Below are 21,442 nucleotides of genomic sequence, written 5' to 3'. Positions count from 1 at the left end.
CGTCATCGTTTAAAAACAAAAACATTAATTAAATTAAATAATTAGTAAAAATATGGACCCACCAGTACCCATGTTCCCTAACCCTATTGTCTAAATATATTAGACAATACATTTTCCGTTAATGTCTCCCAATTTTAAAAATCCGAAATCACGAAACTACCCTCTTTTCTCACTTACTAACTCCTCACTCTAATTGGGCATTTTAGTCAATAAAAAATAAAGAGACGTAAATAACAAATTAACAAATAGAGAAATCCAGTGAAATAAGTTCTGTTTGGCTGTTTATCCAAAAATTTCCTCTTTTATTTAACGCGTTGGTGGGGCTTTACGCGTCTGCATTTCTGTTCTAGCGGTTGTGGGCGACCACTCTTATAAATAACCTTTGAGGGCTTCCCCTTAATAACAGGTGCAGAAAAAGGTTTATCTTTCCTCTGCATCTGTTCTGTTCTTTTCTTCTTCCTTCTTTCTAAAACAAGAGCAAGGGAAGAAAAAAAAAAAAAAAAACGAAATTAAAGAGACCCAAAAGGGGGAAAAAGATGCCGTCATTGCAGGATGAGCTCTTCCCATCGACGCCGGGAAAAGTGAAGATCGATAGAGCCCACACAATAAATCGCCAATTCCATCGATGTTTCGCTTCTACAAGCACTATGTTCCTTTGGGCTCTCTTCTTTATCGCTCTCACCGCTTCATATCTCAGCTTCCAAAGCTTTGTCGATTCAGGTAGCCGATATTTCGCCGCTTCTTGGGGTGGAATCCAATGGGAGAAACAGGTAAGAACCTCCGCCCAGATCCGCCGATCTGGTGGTATGGCTGTGTTGGTTACCGGCGCCGCCGGTTTCGTCGGCACCCATGTCTCTCTCGCTCTCAAGAGACGCGGCGATGGCGTTGTGGGTCTCGATAATTTCAACAACTACTACGATCCATCACTGAAAAAAGCTAGAAAAGCTCTCCTCAACAACCATGGCATCTTCATCGTCGAAGGAGACATCGATGATGCTCGCCTTCTCGCAAAGCTCTTCGATGTCGTAGCCTTCACCCACGTTATGCATCTCGCAGCTCAAGCTGGTGTCAGGTACGCCATGGAGAACCCTAGCTCTTACGTTCACAGCAACATTGCTGGTCTGGTTACCCTCTTAGAAGCCTGCAAATCTGCAAACCCTCAACCGGCGGTGGTTTGGGCTTCATCGAGTTCGGTTTATGGGCTCAACGAGAAGGTTCCTTTCTCCGAGTTAGACCGGACAGACCAACCGGCAAGTCTCTACGCAGCGACAAAGAAAGCCGGTGAAGAGATCACTCACACATACAACCACATATACGGTCTATCCATTACCGGTCTGAGATTCTTCACGGTTTATGGTCCATGGGGTCGACCGGATATGGCTTACTTCTCCTTCACCCGAAACATTCTTCAAGGGAAGCCGATAACCGTGTATCGAGGAAAGAACCGGGTTGATCTGGCGAGAGATTTCACGTATATCGATGATATCGTGAAAGGATGCTTAGGATCGTTGGATACAGCGGGAAAGAGCACTGGTAGTGGAGGTAAGAAACGTGGGGTTGCACCGTATCGGATCTTCAATTTGGGGAATACGTCACCGGTAACGGTTCCAACACTTGTTGGGATACTTGAGAAGCATTTGAAGATGAAAGCGAAGAAGAATATAATTGATATGCCAGGTAACGGTGACGTGCCGTTTACGCATGCTAACATAAGCCTGGCGCGTAGAGAGCTCGGGTATAAGCCAACCACTGATTTGCAGACTGGATTGAAGAAGTTCGTCAGATGGTATCTCTCTTACTACGGTTACAATCACGGCAAATCTGTAAATTGACCTTTTTCTCCCTTGTTGTTTAGGGAATTCCATTTTTTTTTTTTCTTTTCCTTTTATTGTGAAGATTTAAAAAAAAAAAAAAATCAGTTGTAAGGAACAACTGATTCTTTGCTTGGGGAGAAGGCAGAGAAGAGAAAGCCTTATCCTCATTAGTTCTTTTTTGGGGTTTGCTTATAGGAAAAGTTTATAAGGATTAAAGGAAGTTGTAGGGGTTTTTTTCTCACCTCAAAGGTTATCAATTTAATTTTGGGGTTTTTTTGTCACCGAAATTTTTTATATTGATTCTTTAACAATTCTGACAGAAAGGGCATTTTAGTAAAATTTTGGTTGAGGTTTGTTTTGTAAATAAGTTTGTTAAGTGGGACAGTTCCGTAATCTTAAATGGCTTTTTAAAAGCTGGCAAACAAAATTTTTAAGGAAGCAGATGCTGGCAGCTATAATTTTGAGAGAGACAGCTGAGAATGGGTCCCACTGAATCTTTAAAGTGGTACGGAGGTCGTTTGGATTATTATTATTTTACTGCTATTACTTGATCCAGCTGTAAAAAGTTGTCAATGTCAAATGTTGGAATGCCACGCCGACAACGGAAGCAATGGGTCTTTTGGACCTGGATTGGGCTTGATAACAATTGGGCCCGCCAATTCAGGCCCAGGTCTGCGGATCCTTTTCAGGGAGCCCAGCGGTCAGGGGGCATCCAACGGCGGCATGCCCTAGTCAACTATCGGGATATGTTTGGCATGTGCGGTACAGTCCAGCTGTTGGATTTCCCTTGGGCACTCTATGGATGCTGGCTCCTTGAATGTCACTTAGATGCATATATAATATTAAGGTAAAGTACAAGTAACCCCCTATAATGCACCTAATATTCTTCGTACCCCCTAAGCAGCTCAATATTTCACGTACCATCCTTCAATATTTCACGTATCATAATCCATTAAATACTATCGTTAGATGCCAAAATTTTGATCATTTTACTTTTTGTTTCATTTTTTTAAATCTGAAAAGACTTAATTACCCTCACGTATTTATTGCCCTAAACTAATTGAAAATAACCATTTTACCCTTTGTTTTATTTTTATAAATAAAAAGATCTAATTGCCTTCATTTATGTATTACCCTAACCTAATTTGAAAAGACTATTTTACCCCTAAATACTTGTTCCTAAAAACCCCAAATTGCCCTCATCTTCCCCAAATCATCATCTTTTTTTACATACCCATCACCACCACCGGCCACCGCCACCACCACCACCACTACTGCCACCCACCATTGGCTTTGGGTTCTAAGACAAATGAGAGAAACAGAGAGCAGCAGAGTGAGGGAGTAAAAGAAAAAAGGAGCACTGAGACGAGAAAGCTCGAAGCTTCCCTGAGCCGGGGTCGAAGACTCTCGTCCGACATCGTCTTCTTCTTCTCCACTTCTCCTTCTTTTATTTTGATTTCTTTTCTTACCATCTCCATCGCATTTCTGAGACCTACCACATCCATTTGTTTTTTGTTTTCCCATCTTTAAACCCCAATCTCCAATACCCTATTCTCCCTTCTCCATCTAAAAACCCATCTCCGAGAGATGAAATCCCTCTTCTAATCTCCACCGAACCCACTTCTTTATCTTCAATTCCTATTTTCTAGTTTTTATTCCATATCAAACCCCACCCATCTCTTTTTTCTTTCCACTCAACCAAACCCAAATCCAACACCGGAAACCTTTTTTATTTTCTCTTTGATTACCCCAATCCCATAACCAGAACTCCATCGTCCCATCTTCTCCCTTCTCTCATATTCGTCACCCCTTTTTTATTTTAAGTATTAATATGTCTGTAATAATGCTCAGTCGCTGTTACTTGCAATTTCTGCAATCGAACGTGGGTCTCCATTCATCTTCTCAGCAAAGGTGTTCTTCGTCTCAGTGATCGGTTGTTGCAAGTGTCGGATTGAGGAGAAGCAGGCTTGCAGGGTTCCAGATTTTATTCAAAAAAGGGTACCCCTCAGTTCACGGCAGCAGCGACGGCATAGGCAACGGCGATTATCGATTGTCGAGTTGGGTGGCAGTGGTGGTGGTGGTGGTGGGTATGTAAAAGAAGATGATGATTTAGGGAAGATGGGCATTTTGGGGTTTTAAGGAACAAGTATATAGGGGTAAAATAGTCTTTTCAAATTAGGTTAGGGTAATATATTAAATGAGGGCAATTAGGTCTTTTCATTTATAAAAATAAAACAAAGGGTAAAATGGTCATTTTCAATTAGTTTAGGGCAACAAATAAGTAAGGGTAATTAATTTTTTTTAGATTTAAGAAAATTGAGCAAAGGGTAAAATGGTTAAAATTTTGGCATCTACCGGTGGTATTTAACGGATTGGACCTATCTGGCATTTGGGGTGTAAAGCAGGGGTGGTACATGGAATATTGAAAGGTGATACGTGGAATATTGAGCCGCTTAAGGGGGTACGAGGAATATTGGGTGCATTATAAAGGGGTGCGTGTACTTTACCCATAATATTAACAGAGAGAGGGATTTTTTTTTCTGACATTTTACCCCTGATCCATACCGTTCCACCAATATAGTATCGGCCAGAGAATGGGATTGGTGGCTAGTGATACTGTTATAGATTGCCCGATACTGGCAATCCGATATGTGGCATGGAGTTATTCGACGGGAAAGAAGACCGGGTTGATGATGTTGGCAATGGATTGTAGGGGTGGGTGGGACTTGCAGGCTGGATGGGTGAGTGGCGGGAGTTGGGGGAGGGAGGGAGGGAGGGAGTAAGCATGAGTGAGCAGGGGCACAGGGAGGAGGCGGGGGTGAGAAAGGTGAGCGGCATGGGTGGGGTGGGGTCGGAGTAGAAGGGGGTGAGGGAGGGAGGGAGGGAGGGACATGAGGGAGCAGAGGGCGGGCATTAGGGAGAGGGAGAATTGTAAAGGGGTCGTTGGAGTGGGAAGGGGAGATAAAGAGGGAGAGCGGGAGCGGGAGCTGGTGAGAGAGGAAGAGGGAGAGGGAGAGGGAGATGGGGAGACGCCACACAGCGGCAGTGGATCATGGGTGTTGCATTGACAATAGGATTGAACGATTGAAATGTATTCCATTTCATCCGACGGTGTTAGCATATAAAATTCTATTACGACCCATTGGCCTGCACATCATTTTCCCTACCAAAATATATCAGATCTTCCCAAGAAAAAAAAACAAATATTTATCAAAAAATTAACAGGAATAAAACGTTGTACCACCAATGGTACCAATGGTGGAGCGCCACTCAAAATTTCGAGTTAATGGATGGGTTAACCCTATTCCAATTGGTGGAAGAGAAATTTTTCCAATTTTTATAGATATCCTACTTCTAACTTTGTCAGCTCAACCTAGCCATATATCAATTGAACAGGGTGGCTTCGCGGATGCTCTGTTTTGTCATTCAACTTTAGGCAGTCATATTCTTTTGTTAATTTAAAGTTATTGTATCTTCTCTCAGGACCTCTCTTAAGGCCATTTTTTTCTCCCCCTTTTATTGTTTAAGTGAGACCGATCAATTCATTCTACTTCAATTTTAGGGTCGAAGCAGTTTTTTTGCCACAATGCTGATCTCTCGAAAAGAAATTGGTAAAATTATAACTGAGATTTACTCTATGGCCAGAAGTTGGGCATGCCACCTGCTCCAAGTATGCAGGTGGCCTTGACCAATGACCTGCATGGGATGGGTTGGGAGGGGTAGCGATGTTCTTTCCAGGGAAAGTGGGAGAAAGATAGTCATAGGGTGGGTATTGGGCTCCTCTCCTTTAAGGGCATCACTCAATGAGTGCCCAATGAGGCATTCAACGGTTGGGTTGTGCCACACACATCCTGATTGCTGACTAGGCACACATCGGGATGTGTGCGGCACAGTTTACGAGTCAGATGCCTCATTGGGCGATGCCCTCCAAGGATGAATCACTTTTAGATGCCTTTTAAACCCTCTTTACCATCTACACTCTGTTGTAAACTGAATCACACTGATGTTATTGATCACCTCTGATATATATACACAATACAACTGGTAAATAACTTCTAGAATTCTCATACATAAAGACATGTGTCTAGCCTAGGGTACATCTATAACAGACCCCGTCAAGCTCAGTGGGGGTGAGCCAACAGTGAGCTTGCCCTTGAGCCAAGTAAACCGTACCCGAGAAAGACTCTTGGTGAGAATATCCGCAAATTGATCAACAGTGGAAACATAATGGACAGCAAGATTCTTGGAAGCTACCATATCACGAACAAAGTGATAATCGATCTCAATATGTTTCATGCGATCATGAAAGACCGGGTTTGCTGAGAGAGATGTAGCACCGACATTATCACACCACACAATAGGCTGATGCGGAAGAAAGATACCAAGCTCTTGTAAAAGGGAGCGTAGCCAACTAACTCAGTAGCTGCAGAAGCAACTGCGCTGTATTCAACCTCAGTGGAAGACCGGGATATTGTCTTTTGTTTCTTTGAACCCCAAGACACTAGTGTGGAGCCAAAGTAGATAGCATAACCAGAAGCAGACTTCCTATCGTCTGGACAACCAGCCCAATCATAATCAGCATAGGCATGTAACGCACAAATCTTGCTGGGACGGATGTGAAGACCCTCCATGCAAGTGTATTTGAGATAACGTAGGACACACTTGGCCGTAGCCCAGTGAATATCAGTAGGACAATGCATAAGCTGAGCAAGTCGGTTAACCGCAAAGTTGATATCGGGCCTAGTCATCAAGAGATATTGTAAAGCCCTAACTGTACGACGATACTCAGAGCCATCAACAAGTGGCGCACCCGTATGTAAAGATAGAGGAGTGCTAGAAGCCATTGGAGTGGTGATTGGCTTGGCATCAATCATACCAGTGGTTTGCAAAAGATCAGTAATATATTTCCGTTGAGACAATATGAGACCGGAGGGAGACCGGGATACCGCAATACCCAAAAAGTAATATAAGTCCCCAAGATCTTTTAGTGCAAACGTTACCGAGAGCGTGCTAATGAGCCTTTGAATGGCTTCGGGCTGATTTCCAGTAATTACCAAGTCATCCACATAGACTAAGCAATACAAAACCAGCGACTGACGCCGATAAATGAACAACGAAGTGTCAGTCTTCGAGGCCTCAAATCCATAGGACAAGAGAAAGTCACTCAAGTGGGTGTACCACACACGAGGAGCCTGTTTAAGGCCATATAGGGATTTGTGGAGGTGACACACATAGTCCGGATGTGCGGGATCAACAAAGGCCGGAGGCTGGGCCATAAAAACATCCTCACTGAGCCGGCCATTCAAAAAGGCATTGTTGATGGCAAGTTGGTGCGAGGGGCCATTGCTGAGAAATAGCAATAGAGAGAACGAGGCGTATGGTGGATGGTTTAACCACCGGGCTAAATGTATCCTCATAATCAACCCCGGGTCGTTGGTGAAACCCTTTGGCGACAAGCCGCGCTTTATAGCGCTCTAGGGTTCCATCAAAATGGTGCTTAATACAAAAAATCCTCTTGCAACCCACAACATTCTGATTAGGGGTGGGTGGAACCAAGGACCAAGTCCCATTGTGAATGAGAGCAATAAACTCAGCATCCATGGCTGCACTCCACTCAGGTAACTTCATGGCCTGAGTGGGACAAGTGGGTTCAAGGATGGACACAGAGAGTGGATGTTTAGTGGTAGTGAGCGTTAGACGAGATGTCGGAAGAAGGGAGCCAGTTTTGGACCTGGTGACCATGGGATGAGTGCGTGAAGGTGGGACAGTCATGGATGGAATGGATGTAGTGGGTGTAGTAGGTGGTAAGTCCGGTGGACCTGTAGCGCCTGGTAAGGCCATTGGGCCTAAAATATCTGGGGAGGCCATTGGGCCTAAGACATCTGGGAAGGCCATTGGGCCCGAGACATCTAGTAGGGCCGTTGGGCTTGAGACAACTGGTAAGACCGCTGGATTTGAAGCAGCTGGCATGTCCATTATTACCTGTATCATCAGGTAAGGCCATTGGACCTGAAACATCTGGTAAGGCCATTGGGCCTGTAAAATAGTGTTGAGGGCCTGATGAACTAGCTGGAGGACCCTGTGAGCCTGACGGACTTGCTGATCCTGTAGGGAGGGGTGAGCCTAGTGGAGTAGTAGAATAGGGCAACAAAACGGTGGGTGAAGAATTGCACCAGGTATCAAGTAATGAAGGGGTAAGAGGAGGCCATGAAGAGGGTAGGGAAGCAAAGGGAAAGTCATTTTCACAAAATGTAACATGACGCTAGATGTACAACTTATTAGTTGAAGTATCCAAGCACTTATATCCCTTGTGAGTGAGGGAATATCCAAGAAATATACAAGGTTTAGACCTCGGTTCAAGCTTGCTTTTAGAGTATGGTCGTAACCATGGGAAGCATAGGCATCCAAAAGTTTTAAGAAACACATAATCAGGTTGAGCGCCAAACAGGTGTTGAAATGGGCTAACATGACCAAGGACTGCAGAGGGAAGTCTATTGATCAAATAAACTGTCATAAGGAAGGCATAAGACCAAAAAGTAGAGGGTAAATGAGAATGAAATAAGAGCCAATTTGGATTCAACAATATGTTTGTGTTTTCGCTCAACAGTGCCATTCTGAGCCTGTGTGTGTGAGAAAGAAATCCTGTGCAAAATTCCATGAGAACTCAAAAGAGATGCCAGTTTCTGGAATTCCCCTACCCCATCAGTTTGAATACATTTTATCTTTGCAGAGAAGAAATTCTCAACCAAATCTTTTAATCGAATGAAAACTAGTAGAACATCAAACTTGCGAACTATAGGAAACAACCAGCTATAAGGACTATAGTCATCGACAAAGACAACATAATAGCGAAACATATCATGGGAAAGTATGGGTGCGGGACCCCAGACATCACAGTGAATCAAAGCAAGTGGTACAATACTACAAGATGAAGATGATACCAGAGGAATTCTATGGCTTTTAGAATAATGACAAGCCTTACAAGTAGAAAAAGTCGTTTGAGAAACAGGTAAACCAAATGTGTTGATAACAGTCTTCATAGTTTCTAGAGTGGGATGGCCTAGCCATGAGTGCCAGTGATCCATAGAGACACGAACAGTAGAATGAGAAACTCCAGGAGAGTTGTGAGTCTTGACAGGCAGAGATAGCTCATAGAGACCATTGCTACTCCGGCCTTGGTATAATTTCAGACCTGTTTCCCGGTCCTTGATCAAGAAAGAGTGAAGAAGAAATTCAAACACAGTATCATTGTCAGCACAAAAATGTTGAACAGAGATGAGGTTCCTATGAATACCAGGAACATACTGATCTGTAGATAAAAGAAAATTTTGCGTAGAAGTGCTCAAAGAAAGAATGGTTCACAACAATGATTTGTTCAGGACCACAGAATGGTTCACTCAAAGAAAGATTGCTCATGTCTGTAGTGAGATGATTGTTAGATCCCGATCAAGAAGCCAGGTAGAGTATCCAACAGATGAAGAAGAAGAATAGATAGCAGAAGAAAGACACAGATTACCAAGAAAAGCATGGTTAAATCATTGGGAGAAATGAGAGGCCAGGTGACCATCACGTCCACAAATTTGGCACACAGAACCAGAGTCTGGAGAAGATTTACCTGAAGGGCGAGAACGTGAACCAGTGGAATTACTCATAAAGGATTTGGTATCCTGATGAGGTGAGAGATTCTAATCTTGATAACGCACAGAGTGCTCCTGAGAGCGTGGTGTAGGAGTGCGAGTAGACTAACGACGGGAACCATGAAACCTTGAAAACTGAGAGTTGACATAGCGTCGATTGCTCTGGAGCAGAGCATTTCTTGACGAATCTAAGTTCAATGTAGTGCCAGTAGATGCCAAATTTATAGTCGCCACAGAGGAGTTGATTTCATCAAAAATAGATTGGAGAAAGCTCTCATTACTGAGAATCAGGTCTGTGAAATCAACAAAGGTAACTGGTTCAGCATGTAAGCGGATTAATGTCACAAAATCCCAAAAATCCAAGCCAAGACCCCGGAGAGTTGTGAGAACTAGATCTTTATCACCGATCGAATGATCAATAACAGCCAAAGAATCAGATAACGATCGGATCTTGAGAAGATACACCGCGACAGAGTTAGATCCTTTTTGAATTCAAAATAGACGTTCCTTCAGATCCATAATACGAGTGCGTAAAGACAGAGCATAGATCTAGAGGAGAATAGCACATCACAAATAGAGCCAGAGGACGAGGAGGAAGACACCATGAAAGACGAAAGCAAGAAGAAACCAAGAAAAAATGGAAACAGAGAGATAGCGAAAAAATCAAGAAATCAAGAAAAGAGGAAGCGAAAGCGTCAGAGCACAAAACCCAAGAAATAGATCACTGCTCGTTAGAGCCAGGTGGCTAATCTGATACCATGTTGTAAACTGAATCACACTGATATTATTGATCACCTCTGATATATATACACAATACAACTAGTAAATAACTTCTAGAATTCTCATACATAAAGACACGTGTCTAGCCTAGGGTACATCCATAACACACTCAAACATCAAAGCTAAGTTTCAGCTAACCTTTTCTAGCATAGAAAATTGTAAACTATATTATTATGTAAATTTTACTTTAAAAAAATTCTTACCGAGATAATCTATTTCAGGTAACCCATCTCTTTCCTTAATAACACTTCTTGAATCTTCATTAAAAATTTGTTAAAGGTAGGCCTAAATTAAATAGATTTGAATTGGATCATATATCAGAACTTACTTGTTCAATTTTATGTCTTAGACATTCAATGCATACTCACTAATTAATCACAGCTTTAAACTCCTCACTATGTGAGCTTGAAGATCCTTTCCACCATTAATACAAATGGAGATAGATAATTTAATGAGAATAGATGCATCATACCACCAAAATCTTGAAATAATCTGTTCCAACCAGGACATATCGACACAATAAGTCTGAAATATAATCGTCGAAAAGATCGATGAATCTGACAAAGATTAATTATATTATGGAATTGTTATGTTGTCATCTCCTTCTGAAATCATCATCTACTTCCTCCTCCAATAGCCTTGATCGATTATGTTATGAATCTATTCTTCTTCTTCTTTTGGTATCTCGTCGTTGGGGGTTCCTCTACAAGATCTAGAAGAGCTGAGGAAAATGACCAAGTTTTCCATTGTAGAGATTGATCTAAGAGAGGTCGAAAATAGAAAAGAATTGGAAGCCCAAAATTTATGCAACAGATGATTCACTTGCACGCCAAGTTACAAGTTTCCTAAATTGTGTGGGTTGGGTAGTTACTTACGTGTCTTAGAGGATTCACTTGCACGAAAAGTAACTCGTTACATACATACTTGTGCAATTTGGTTCTCCTCCAGCCATGGCGGGAGCTGGAGGGTCCAACCTAGCAAGACAAGGGGGGTTTTAGTCATTTCACAGGTGCAACCCAAGTGGGGGCCCCTGTGAAATGGCCATACCCCCCTATTTTTGTTGGGCTGGACCCTCCAACTCCCACCACGGCTAGAGGAGAGCCAGATCCAAAATAACTTTATGTGGCGTCGTAAATATAAATTTGTCCCAAAATAAAATATCTGTTGAAAATAATTTTAAAAAAACTCATTGATCCTATACAAAACCCTTCTAACCACTCATACTATTTTTTTTTTTATTCTGGTAATAAAAGTCTATTAAAATCAATATGAAACAAACATGGAACGAGAATAGTACATTTTTTTCCCCTAAAAGGTGATTTGTATTAAAAAAAATGAAATAATTACAAGAGAAAGCTGGCCACCTTATGAGGATCCACCACGGTTCGAGGGTTTTTGTCTAGTTTTCCCCTTCCCAGAGGTGTCTTGAAGTATCATCCTTTCCTTGTGGACATGGTCGTCCCTTCGAGGACTGGAAAGAAGTGTTGCACAACTACCGAGGGATTGGGATCATACAACATATGAAATGGAGTCGCCACCTAGGATTAGGGCCTAGGACCCAATTGGTGTAACCCTATAAAGGGCTACATGATTCTATATGGTCTGGTCAGAGACTCTGTGTAAGTGGTCAGGTTATGAGAGTGAGAAGGTATTAGGCAACCACCTTGTCCGATTAAACCGGTCTTTCTACTTGATGCTTGATTTCAAATATTCTCCCATAATAACATGGCCTATACGAACATACATGGCTAAATCATGATGCTTAAACTATTCAATACAAGATAAAATATGTTATACTAAATACTATGTACACTAAATGGAATAATTTAAGAGTCTGGTACATTGTGCCAAAATGAAGGGAAAAAGTAAAAATGTATACATGTATGCATAACCAGTAAAGTGATGAAAAATATGAGAAATGTGAGAAACAGGATGTCCCCCGACTCAGGTGGAGACGAACAATCGACTTACCTCTCTCTTGTCGGGTTGAGTAATGGCTTGTAAAGGTTAGGTTTGATATTCAGACTTTGGCCAGAGTAACAGCGTCATGAGGTGTTTAAAGCCAAATGCTTGATCCTCAGACAGAATAACGCCATCGCAGAAGATTTAGAAGCCAAATGCTTGATCTTCAGGCAGAACAACTACACTATATGGGACTCATGGTTTCAAAGAGATCATGTATGAAAATGGGTTGGGTAGTCGAATCCGGGCGATCCGGACTATGGATCGGGCGATGGGGCCAAAGGATTCAAAGCTAGGGATGGGGCGAACCCCAGGACAAGTGAAATAGGGCTCTGTATAACAAAACAAGCGAAACAGGGCTCTAGGAGTGCACGTCTCCTGAAAAGATGACTTGTTACAAATGAAGAAGGTGAAATTGGGCTCTGGCAACTCCACGACATTGTGAAAAGCTTTTGTGGCACTGCGATAGGGGCCTTTACTACTGAGGCGCCGTGGTCTATGGATTTTGCGATGCCTCAGTAGTCAAAATTTAGACCATGGTGTCGTGGATTCTGCGGCGCCACAAAAGCCTGGCCATGGGCTCCTGCAACGGCTCTCAAGGCTGGGGGTATTTTTAGGATTTTAGATTTTAGTTCCCCTTTTGTCTCTTCAAAAATTTTCTGTTATGGGGCTCCGCCCCTACACCTCCCAATAGGGGGCTGCTTGCCCCCTACAACCCCCACAGCCTGCTAACCGGTTAATGGAACCGTCCTGGTCGGGGAAGCTGAGCAGTACCTCCTTCAGCATTTGGTAAAAAGGGTATTTTAAGTCATTTTAGGGATAAAAGGGTGATATAACTTGGGTGCAAAGATAAGAGTCCTTTTCGAGAGAAGTACTGATGTTTTTTTGTGTCTTGTTATCGTCATCGTTGGGGGGTAACAAAATTCAATGTCTACAATTTGCCCCTCTTTGGCTGAGGCCTATGCCAACAACCAAAGGGCGAAGACAAAGATCAATTGATTTTGTCACCAAGAGCATGTACTATAGTCACTTTGCTCAAGGGTGACGAAGTTGAAAGATAAAATCACTCTTCGGTAAATAGATCAATAAAATCTTCATTAAAAACCTGATTATAGAGTTATGTTCGATAAACCAATGGTAAAAACCAAATTTAATAAGAACCTAACATTCAATCATTATCAGTGAGGGTTATCAAGAACGAGGGCTATGGGGGGCTACTTGATTGAAATTCATCATGTGAGGGTGAGACAAATCACTCAACTAAAAGTCTTCATGTGAGGATGAGACGACATCACTCGACCAAAAATCTTCATGTGAGGATTAGACGGCATCACTAGACCGAAAGTCTTCTTTGAGGATGGGAGACATCACTCGACCGAAAGTCTTCATTAAGGATGAGACGAGACAGAAAGTCTTCTTTGGAGGATGGGACGACATCACTCATCTTAAAGTCTTCTTGTGAGGATGAGATGGCATCACTCGACCGAAAGTCTTAATGTGAAGATGAGACGGCATCACTCGATTGAAAGTCTTTATATGAGGATGAGACGGCATCACTCGACCAAAAGTCTTCTTGTAAGGATGAGACGGCATCACTCGATCAAAAGTCTTCATGTGAGGATGAGATGATATCACTCGACTGAAAGTCTTCTTGTGAGGTTGAGACGGCATCACTCGATCGAAAGATTTTTTGTGAGTATGAGACGGTAGCACTCGAATGAAAATCTTCATGTGAGGATGAGACGGCTTCATTCGACTGAAAGTCTTTTTCAGGGCTTCTTAGAGCCTCTCAGTTTCCCAAGCCTTTGGGAGTTTTCCCCAAGCTTTTTAGGGCTTCTCAGGGGTTTTCCCCATACTTTTCAAGGTTTTTCCCAGGCTTTTTAGGGTTTTTCTCAGGGGATGAAAAGTATATTAGATGCATGAGAGTGATTTGGTACCCTTCAACCGGTCACGAATGCATGATGGTGATTTGGTACCCTTTGGTCGATCACAAACAAATGTATCATGGTGATTTGACACCCTTCGGTGGATCACCAATGGATGAGGGTGATTCGGAATCCTTCGTCCGATAAAAAATGAGTGTGATACCTTTCGGTTGGTCCAAGATAATGATATGTGGAATTACACCTTTCGGTTATTCCAAGAAAATGGTATGCTTTTGGCTGATCTGACTGATTTGTGAACACCCTTTGGTCAATAATGGCATGCGGAAAGACATCCTTATGTTAATCCAAGACAATGATATGGGGAAAGACACCCCTCAGTCAATCCAAGACAAGGATATGGCTTTGTCTGATTTGGACGATTGATCAATTATCCATGTTGATGTATCTCAACTAAATGACTTGTTGAACAATGAGCCATACATAAGTTTGGCAATGATTGGATGATAAAACTACGCCAGTGCAAAGGATCAAAGGATCATGGTGATCAGACCATACATGAATCCGGCGGTAATCGAATGCAACAGTAATTTGGATGATCAAACTGTACATGGGTGCAGTAGTGATCAAACCATACATGAGTCCGGTAGTGATCAAATGCAACAATGATTTGGATGATCAACTTATAAATGAGTGCAGCAGTAACCAAGAGATTATGATGATCAGACCGTACATGAGTCTAGATGTAATAGTGATTTGGATGATCAAAAGATACATGGGTGCAGTAGTGACAAAGAAATTATGGTGATCAGACCATACAGAAGTCTGGTATCGATTAGATGGTTAGACTATATGAAATCACAATGAGAACCAAAATACTTACGGTTCAATCAAGTTATATGCGAGTTCGATGTTGATCAAGTGATCAACATGCACATGAGTATGAAATTCAATAAAAGGTTTAGTTGAACCAATACACGAGTCTGGTATGACCAAAAGATCTGTTCGATAGTGATCCGATAAACCAATTGCAAGCGAGTGCAGTAGTGATTGAAGACTTGGTCAAACCATACGCAGTCTGATAGAGCCAAATGACTAGAGATCGAGTTGTTCATGTGTTCAGTCATGATTGGATGATTCAATTGCACGAGAGTGCAGAAGTGGCTGAAGGTTTGGTCAAACTGTACGTGAGTCTGATAGAACCAAATGACCAGAGATCGGGCTGTTCATGAGTTTAGCCATGATCGGATGATACGATTGCACGCAAGAGCAGAAGTGGTTGAAGGTTTAGTCAAACCGCACGCGAGCATGGTGGTACCGAGAGACTTAAGAGATCAAGTCGTACTCGAGTTCAGCCATGATCGAATGATTAAGCTGCGCATGAATATAACAAAAATCAAGGTTCAAATGGTATATGATTGCTATATATAATCAAAGCACTGGATAGTACACAGGACAAAAAATGGAAAAAGCAATGTACTATTAAAAGTCAGGCAGGGAGAGGGCATTATGGTGACGAATGATGCCATAATCATAGTACTAAAAGGTACAAAGGAAGATGTAAAGCGATCCGTGACATACACTGCTGGAAGTCAGGTAGTGCACGAGCACTATAGTGACAAAGATCGGAGGCTTAGGTGAATGCAATCCTATGATGGAAACACAAGAGGAGACATAATCCTATGAAAGTTAACCTGAGGTCTAGGCATAATCCTCAGAATGCAAAGGAAAATATAGTCCTATACAGATTGTAATCTGATGTATAAACAAAAATACAATCTTAGGCAAACGATGTTAAAGGAAACATGATCCTTTGCAAGTAGATGGAAGTGCGAGAGGAAACACAATCCCATCAAAATACACAGTAGAAAACAAATCCCATACAAACAATGAAAAAAAAAAAAAAAAAAAAAAACATACAGAAATGGAATATATAGAAAACACAATCCTATGTAAATAATCGAAAAAATATATGACAATGCAATAGAAAACACAATTCTATGCAACTAGAATCCGAAATGCGAAAGGGAACGCAATTTTAGACGAACAAGAGGAAATGCACAATCTTAGGCAAATAGATGTAAATGCAAGAGGAAATACAATCGTATGCAAATAATCAAAAAATATAAGGAAAATACAATCCTATGAAAATGTATAAGAATAAAATAGGAAACACAATCATATGCAAATTCATGTAAATGCAAGAGCAGAGACAAACCTATGCAAAAGAAACACAATTTGACACAAATGTGGAATGCAAAAGAAAAATTGATCCTATAATGTAAAACATAATCCTATGTCATGTGAATGATTTCTTTTTTTTAGATGCAAAGGGAAACATAACCCTGTGCAAATGATTTTTTGTTTTTTATGATGCAAAGAGAGATACAATCCTGTGCAAATATGGTCTTAAGTGCAAAAAAGAAAAGCAATCTTATGCAAATGATTTTTTTTTTTTTTGTTATTTTATATAAGATGCAAAAGTAGAAAACAATAGCATGCAAATAATCTAAAATGCAAAAGGAAAAAGATCTTATGCAAATAAAATTTTTTTTGTGAAATGAAAAAAGGAAAAATAATCCTATGCAAATATTTATGACAAATATAGACAAATTAGCACAATCATATATAACCAACCATAAACAAATGATGATGCTTACCAAATATTTCTCATTTTTTGTATTGCACGACACCTGTTCTACACAATTGGTTAGTGCACAATAATTATATGTAATGGCATCACCAAAAACCTTTGATTGTCTAACTTGTGGAGTGATCTGTGAGTTATTTAAATATTTTCTGTGACTATAACTCAACTTAGGTTTTTCTTGAAAAACCTTTATTTCTGAAAGCATTTTATTTTGAAAATCTATGGTCATTCACATTCTTACTTAGTAATGTACAATTACACACAGACATATTATTCACATCCCCGTTACATGCGAATGTTCGACAAACATTGATGGGCCAAGATTGAACGGGTATTGGGTGAAACTTTGACCCAGTGAATTAGAAATGGCCATGAACAAGATGAGTGGATAGATCATTCTCCACTTCCTCCATGGATAGTCATACAACATTGTCCTTCTCTTCTATATGGTCATTTCGCCTCTTAGGCCGAGACTCTTCAATGATTGGGAATCAATCCCCATGGACAACATTCCCCTTTTAATTTCACATGCTCTTGCTTAGTAGATTGCCCCAAGGAAACAAACCTTCTTCTTCATGCCCTATCATCCTCCTTATCTTGGATAGAGTTTGCCTCAATGACAAATTGATTCTTCTTCCAATATACCCATGGTCACATTGTTGGTTAAAAGGGTACGTGCACTGCCGTTGACATTCCAATTATCATAATTATGCCTTCATAAGCCATAAATCTCCTTGATATTGGTAGATAGACTTCTATTAATTATTCATCACTAAGTAGCACCAAAAAGAGAGATACTAATGGGAAAGAGGGTAGAGCAGAAATGTATAAGTGAATGAAAAGCCGAAAATGGAGAATTGTACATGGACGAATGGAAAACTGTACATGTGGGAGGACCAAACTTAATTGTTCCGTCATCAAATTGCCTACGTACCCCAAATAAGGATCAAGTCAAAAGTAGTTCAGGACAAAGATGTCTTCATGTCAAAACCTTGATAATTAAGTTCCATCATAGCTGGGTGAGACCGAAGTTGTTGATGAGAATCTCACCATCATTTATCCCAAGAGGACTTTACTAGGTTGTAATGGGGCTTAGGACTAGGTTCTAAAGGATGATAAAAGCTTTAATGTGTCCCTAGGGTCCAACCATGACTGGACACTTCTGCCTCCAAAATTGAACCAATAACTTGGTGATTCTGCTCTCATAAATTTATTCAGGGATTTGGCAATTTTTCTCTCTAGAAGTTTAACTAAGAAATTTGGTAATTTCTCCCCTATGTTTCAACTGAAGACTTTGGCAATTTCGCCCCCAAAGATTGGCTGAAAATTTTGACAATTTCGTCCTAAACGAAAATTGGCAAAAAAAAAAAAGAATTTCTTGTTTAATTGACAATTTGGTGATTGCCCCCAATTGTTTGCAACATCTTGAGCCAATGCATCATCTCTTTTTTTTTTCATCATCAGTTATTATTTCTCTTTTCTTTTTTTGAACTCTCATAGTTTTTTTTTTTTTTTTTTTTTCTGAACTCTCAATTTTTTAATTTTTTTTTTTAGATTGGCCCAACTTAGGTTGTGAAAATGAAATTTTTTCCTTTTTCATTCATGGGAAACGTATTGTCCTTGTGACATCTGACTTTAACATGAAGACCTCTTCCAGTTAAACCCTAGAAGCTGGTGGGCATTCAACAAACAGGTGAATATGTGGGTAATGAGTTGTAGGTTGGCCGAGATGAGTTTTTTTTTTTTTTTTCTAAAAAGGCTAAGGCACAACAAGGGGACTAATGGATTTTGTTGTTTCAAGATTTGTCTGAGAAAACTGGTAGCCAACCGGAACCTCTCTTAATAAGCTTCATAAGGTGAAATCTTCTTCTGAACTTCCAGCTCATTGGAAAGGGATCAAATATATGGAAAGCTTAAGATCTTTGACTATCATGCCTTTGACATAGAAAAAGGCAACGTGTTATTTATTATTATTTTTTTTGAACTGGTAATTTTGGACTGATCAAGTTTTTTTTTTGGCCGACGGTCACAAAATGCTATTTGGATGAAGACAACAGTAAAGAGATTTGATATATGGAAAAGAAACATATTCATTGATAACCGATGGAAAAACACAGCGGATGAGATTACAGAAGGAAATTTGACTGAATAAAAACCTAAAGACCTAAGGGATGCGGACCTGATGATATCTTCTGTGTGATCTCATCTACTTAAAAGTAAAGTACTATTTTTGCTTTCACTGGACTGTGAAGTTTGTACCATCAAAAGTATCATTCTACCCGGAGCTGGGTGTTGGATCCATTTTAAGTCAACCAACAAGACTAATGCTCATAAAGTTAATGACCATAGTTTAACACCTTCGGGTGATAATGATGACCTTAATTAGTGTTTGCCCCTGTTCCATCGGAGGAGTATGGATAACTTTCTTCGACAACTCCACCGCTTTGTATGCTGGCAATATAAAAAAAGTATTTCCTTTCAACACTGGTGGTAGAATCAAAAGGATTTTCCCATTAACCCGGAGGGATCTGCTTCTTAGGGACTCCATTAATCTCACAAACATAGTTCCTTATCTTCTCCCAGTCATCTCTTCTATATCCTCCAGTAAGGAAATCCACCAAATTGAATGTGATACTAGAATGGAAGGTGCAATGAGGTCGATGCATGATCAGATTTGCATTAGATTCTCCTTGCGACTCCTATATCCAGTGAGGAAAGTATTTCATATGATTGTGGAGGGTATAGAGGACATTCCATTTTTGATAACCAAACAATTGTTTGAGCCATTGAGTACGTGTCAAAAATCGAAGAAGAAACTTCATCGTGTTCAACCGAGGGGAAACGAACTCTGGGTGTAATTCATTTTAGCTCATATAGGTCAATAATTCTAAAACACGTAAGTTGAATGCTACCATGTAACTTTCACAAAGGTAAAAAATGAATCAAAGAGCTTCAATGGACAACTGGTAGAGATCCCTTATCCTAAATATATTGAAGAATGGATAATCTGGATGGATGGGGAGCCCTTGGAGTTCATCATTCCCATAGTTAAAGAGAGTAATTTCATGAAACACCTTTAGACACTCTTCACCCCTTTCTCATAAGACACGATGCACAATTTATTCTTATAGATGGAAGGGCAAGAGGTCAATCCGAGATTGCAATTCTGCCAAAACTTGTTCTTCCTTGGATTCTTCACCGCCCTCAAGCTCACTTGGCTCTCCCACATTGGCAACAATCATATTGGTAGATGAAGGATGAGAAAATGTCCTGGCATCCTAGATGACTGCTGTTAACGGAGACACCTGATCTTTAGTGACCTCTTCTGAAGGAACTGGCAAAGTTTGGATCAAGGTGGTGAGATCAAATTCTCTCAAATCTTTTTTGAGAATATTGATTGCTTGATGGTATAGAAGAGGATTGATGATTACATGAGGCTGCTGCCCTATCCCGATCTCGATTTCCCCTGGATTTATCAAATCTTGGATTGCATGTTAGAGTTATATGCACTTATTAATCAAATGGCCCTTTTGGTTGTGATAATGGGAATATAAGTCAGGATTGTACCATTTTGGTGGAGGATTGTCTATTGAACATGGAGCAATTGTACCTATGAGGGTGAGTCACCACATTCGGTGACATACCCCTTAAGTTTGAGAAACGCCTCCTAGGCGGTTGTGGTACCGAGGGGCTGGATCGTATTAGACCCTGAGGGTCAGTCACCACATTCGGTTGTTGTTCAATCCCCAGCCTGAACCTTCGACCATCCAACAAATCCTGGATGGCATGCTTGAGTACAATGCATTTATCCATGGAGTGCCCACTTTGGGTATGATAATCACAATATTGATTTTGGTCATACCAGGATGGTAAGGGATCTTTGACCAGTCTCGGAGGAATTGTGCCCAAAAGTCCTAGCTTTTTCAATTCAGCATAAGCAAGAGAATTGGCCACACCCAAATTGGTAAACTATCATCGTTGCCTTAGTACTGGCTGTGATGACAAATCAGACTGTACCATAATCGGTGAGGATGTTGGGGTATGAGCAATTACATTCACTGATCTTTTCTTCGAGCTTTGTCCTTGATCTCGCATAGAGTGACCATCTTGAACTTTTACATTTATGAACAACTTATCTTCAATGCTCTTCTCTGTGATCATGGATGCTTCGAGAGTCTTGGGTGGCTGGCAGTAGAGATAATTATGATAGTCTCCATATAGAATCTTTAGGATCATCTCCACCTTTTCATCTTCCATCAGGCGGTTCCGCATCTTTGCAGCCTTCTTCTTGAACCTGATGATGAAATTAGAGAGTATGAAGATAATGACATGGCGGGAGATCGCCATGTGTCCTCCACCTCAGCTCTACTTTGGGGGGAAAAGAGAGAGAGAGGTGAATCGAAAGAATGTATGTAGGAGTTGCCACTAGAGGAGGGTCTATGACCCGTAATTGTAAATGTATGACTCTCATGAATACACCCTTCTCGGGTTAAATGGTCTGTTGGTCTGGGGAAGGTATTAGGCACCCCAGTCCGCCCGAACTTGCCGGTCTTCCTATTGCTAGGCAAGGTAAGGTCACAACATACTTTTGGGAGAGAATGTAAAGTACAAGAAAACGTTAACAACGTGAAATACAAGGGAAGTGAGGGAGCACATACCCGGAGGTTCGGCTACAGAACAAGGATTAGTATACACAAAAGTAAAATAAAAAACTTT

The 21,442-nt window shown here is 40.9% G+C and overlaps 1 protein-coding gene across 1 annotated transcript; it reads left to right on the top strand.

Moving 5' to 3' along the window:
• Nucleotides 1–505: 505 nt before the first annotated feature.
• LOC122660105 (UDP-glucuronate 4-epimerase 1-like) lies at nt 506–1,944 on the top strand. Its single transcript, XM_043855285.1, has one exon. The coding sequence runs from the start codon at nt 537–539 to the stop codon at nt 1,830–1,832; it is 1,296 nt and encodes a 431-aa protein (XP_043711220.1). The 5' UTR covers nt 506–536; the 3' UTR covers nt 1,833–1,944.
• The last annotated feature ends 19,498 nt before the right edge of the window (nt 1,945–21,442 follow it).

The sequence above is a fragment of the Telopea speciosissima genome, chromosome 4 (assembly GCF_018873765.1).
Source record: "Telopea speciosissima isolate NSW1024214 ecotype Mountain lineage chromosome 4, Tspe_v1, whole genome shotgun sequence".
In the NCBI taxonomy this organism is placed as follows: domain Eukaryota; kingdom Viridiplantae; phylum Streptophyta; class Magnoliopsida; order Proteales; family Proteaceae; genus Telopea; species Telopea speciosissima.
Note: the sequence above shows the minus strand (reverse complement) of the source record. Positions and strands in the feature narration are given on the sequence as shown.

Bases quoted from the DNA above. Each gene is read 5' to 3' on its own strand.
- LOC122660105 (XM_043855285.1), top strand. From the start codon at position 537: ATGCCGTCATTGCAGGATGAGCTCTTCCCATCGACGCCGGGAAAAGTG.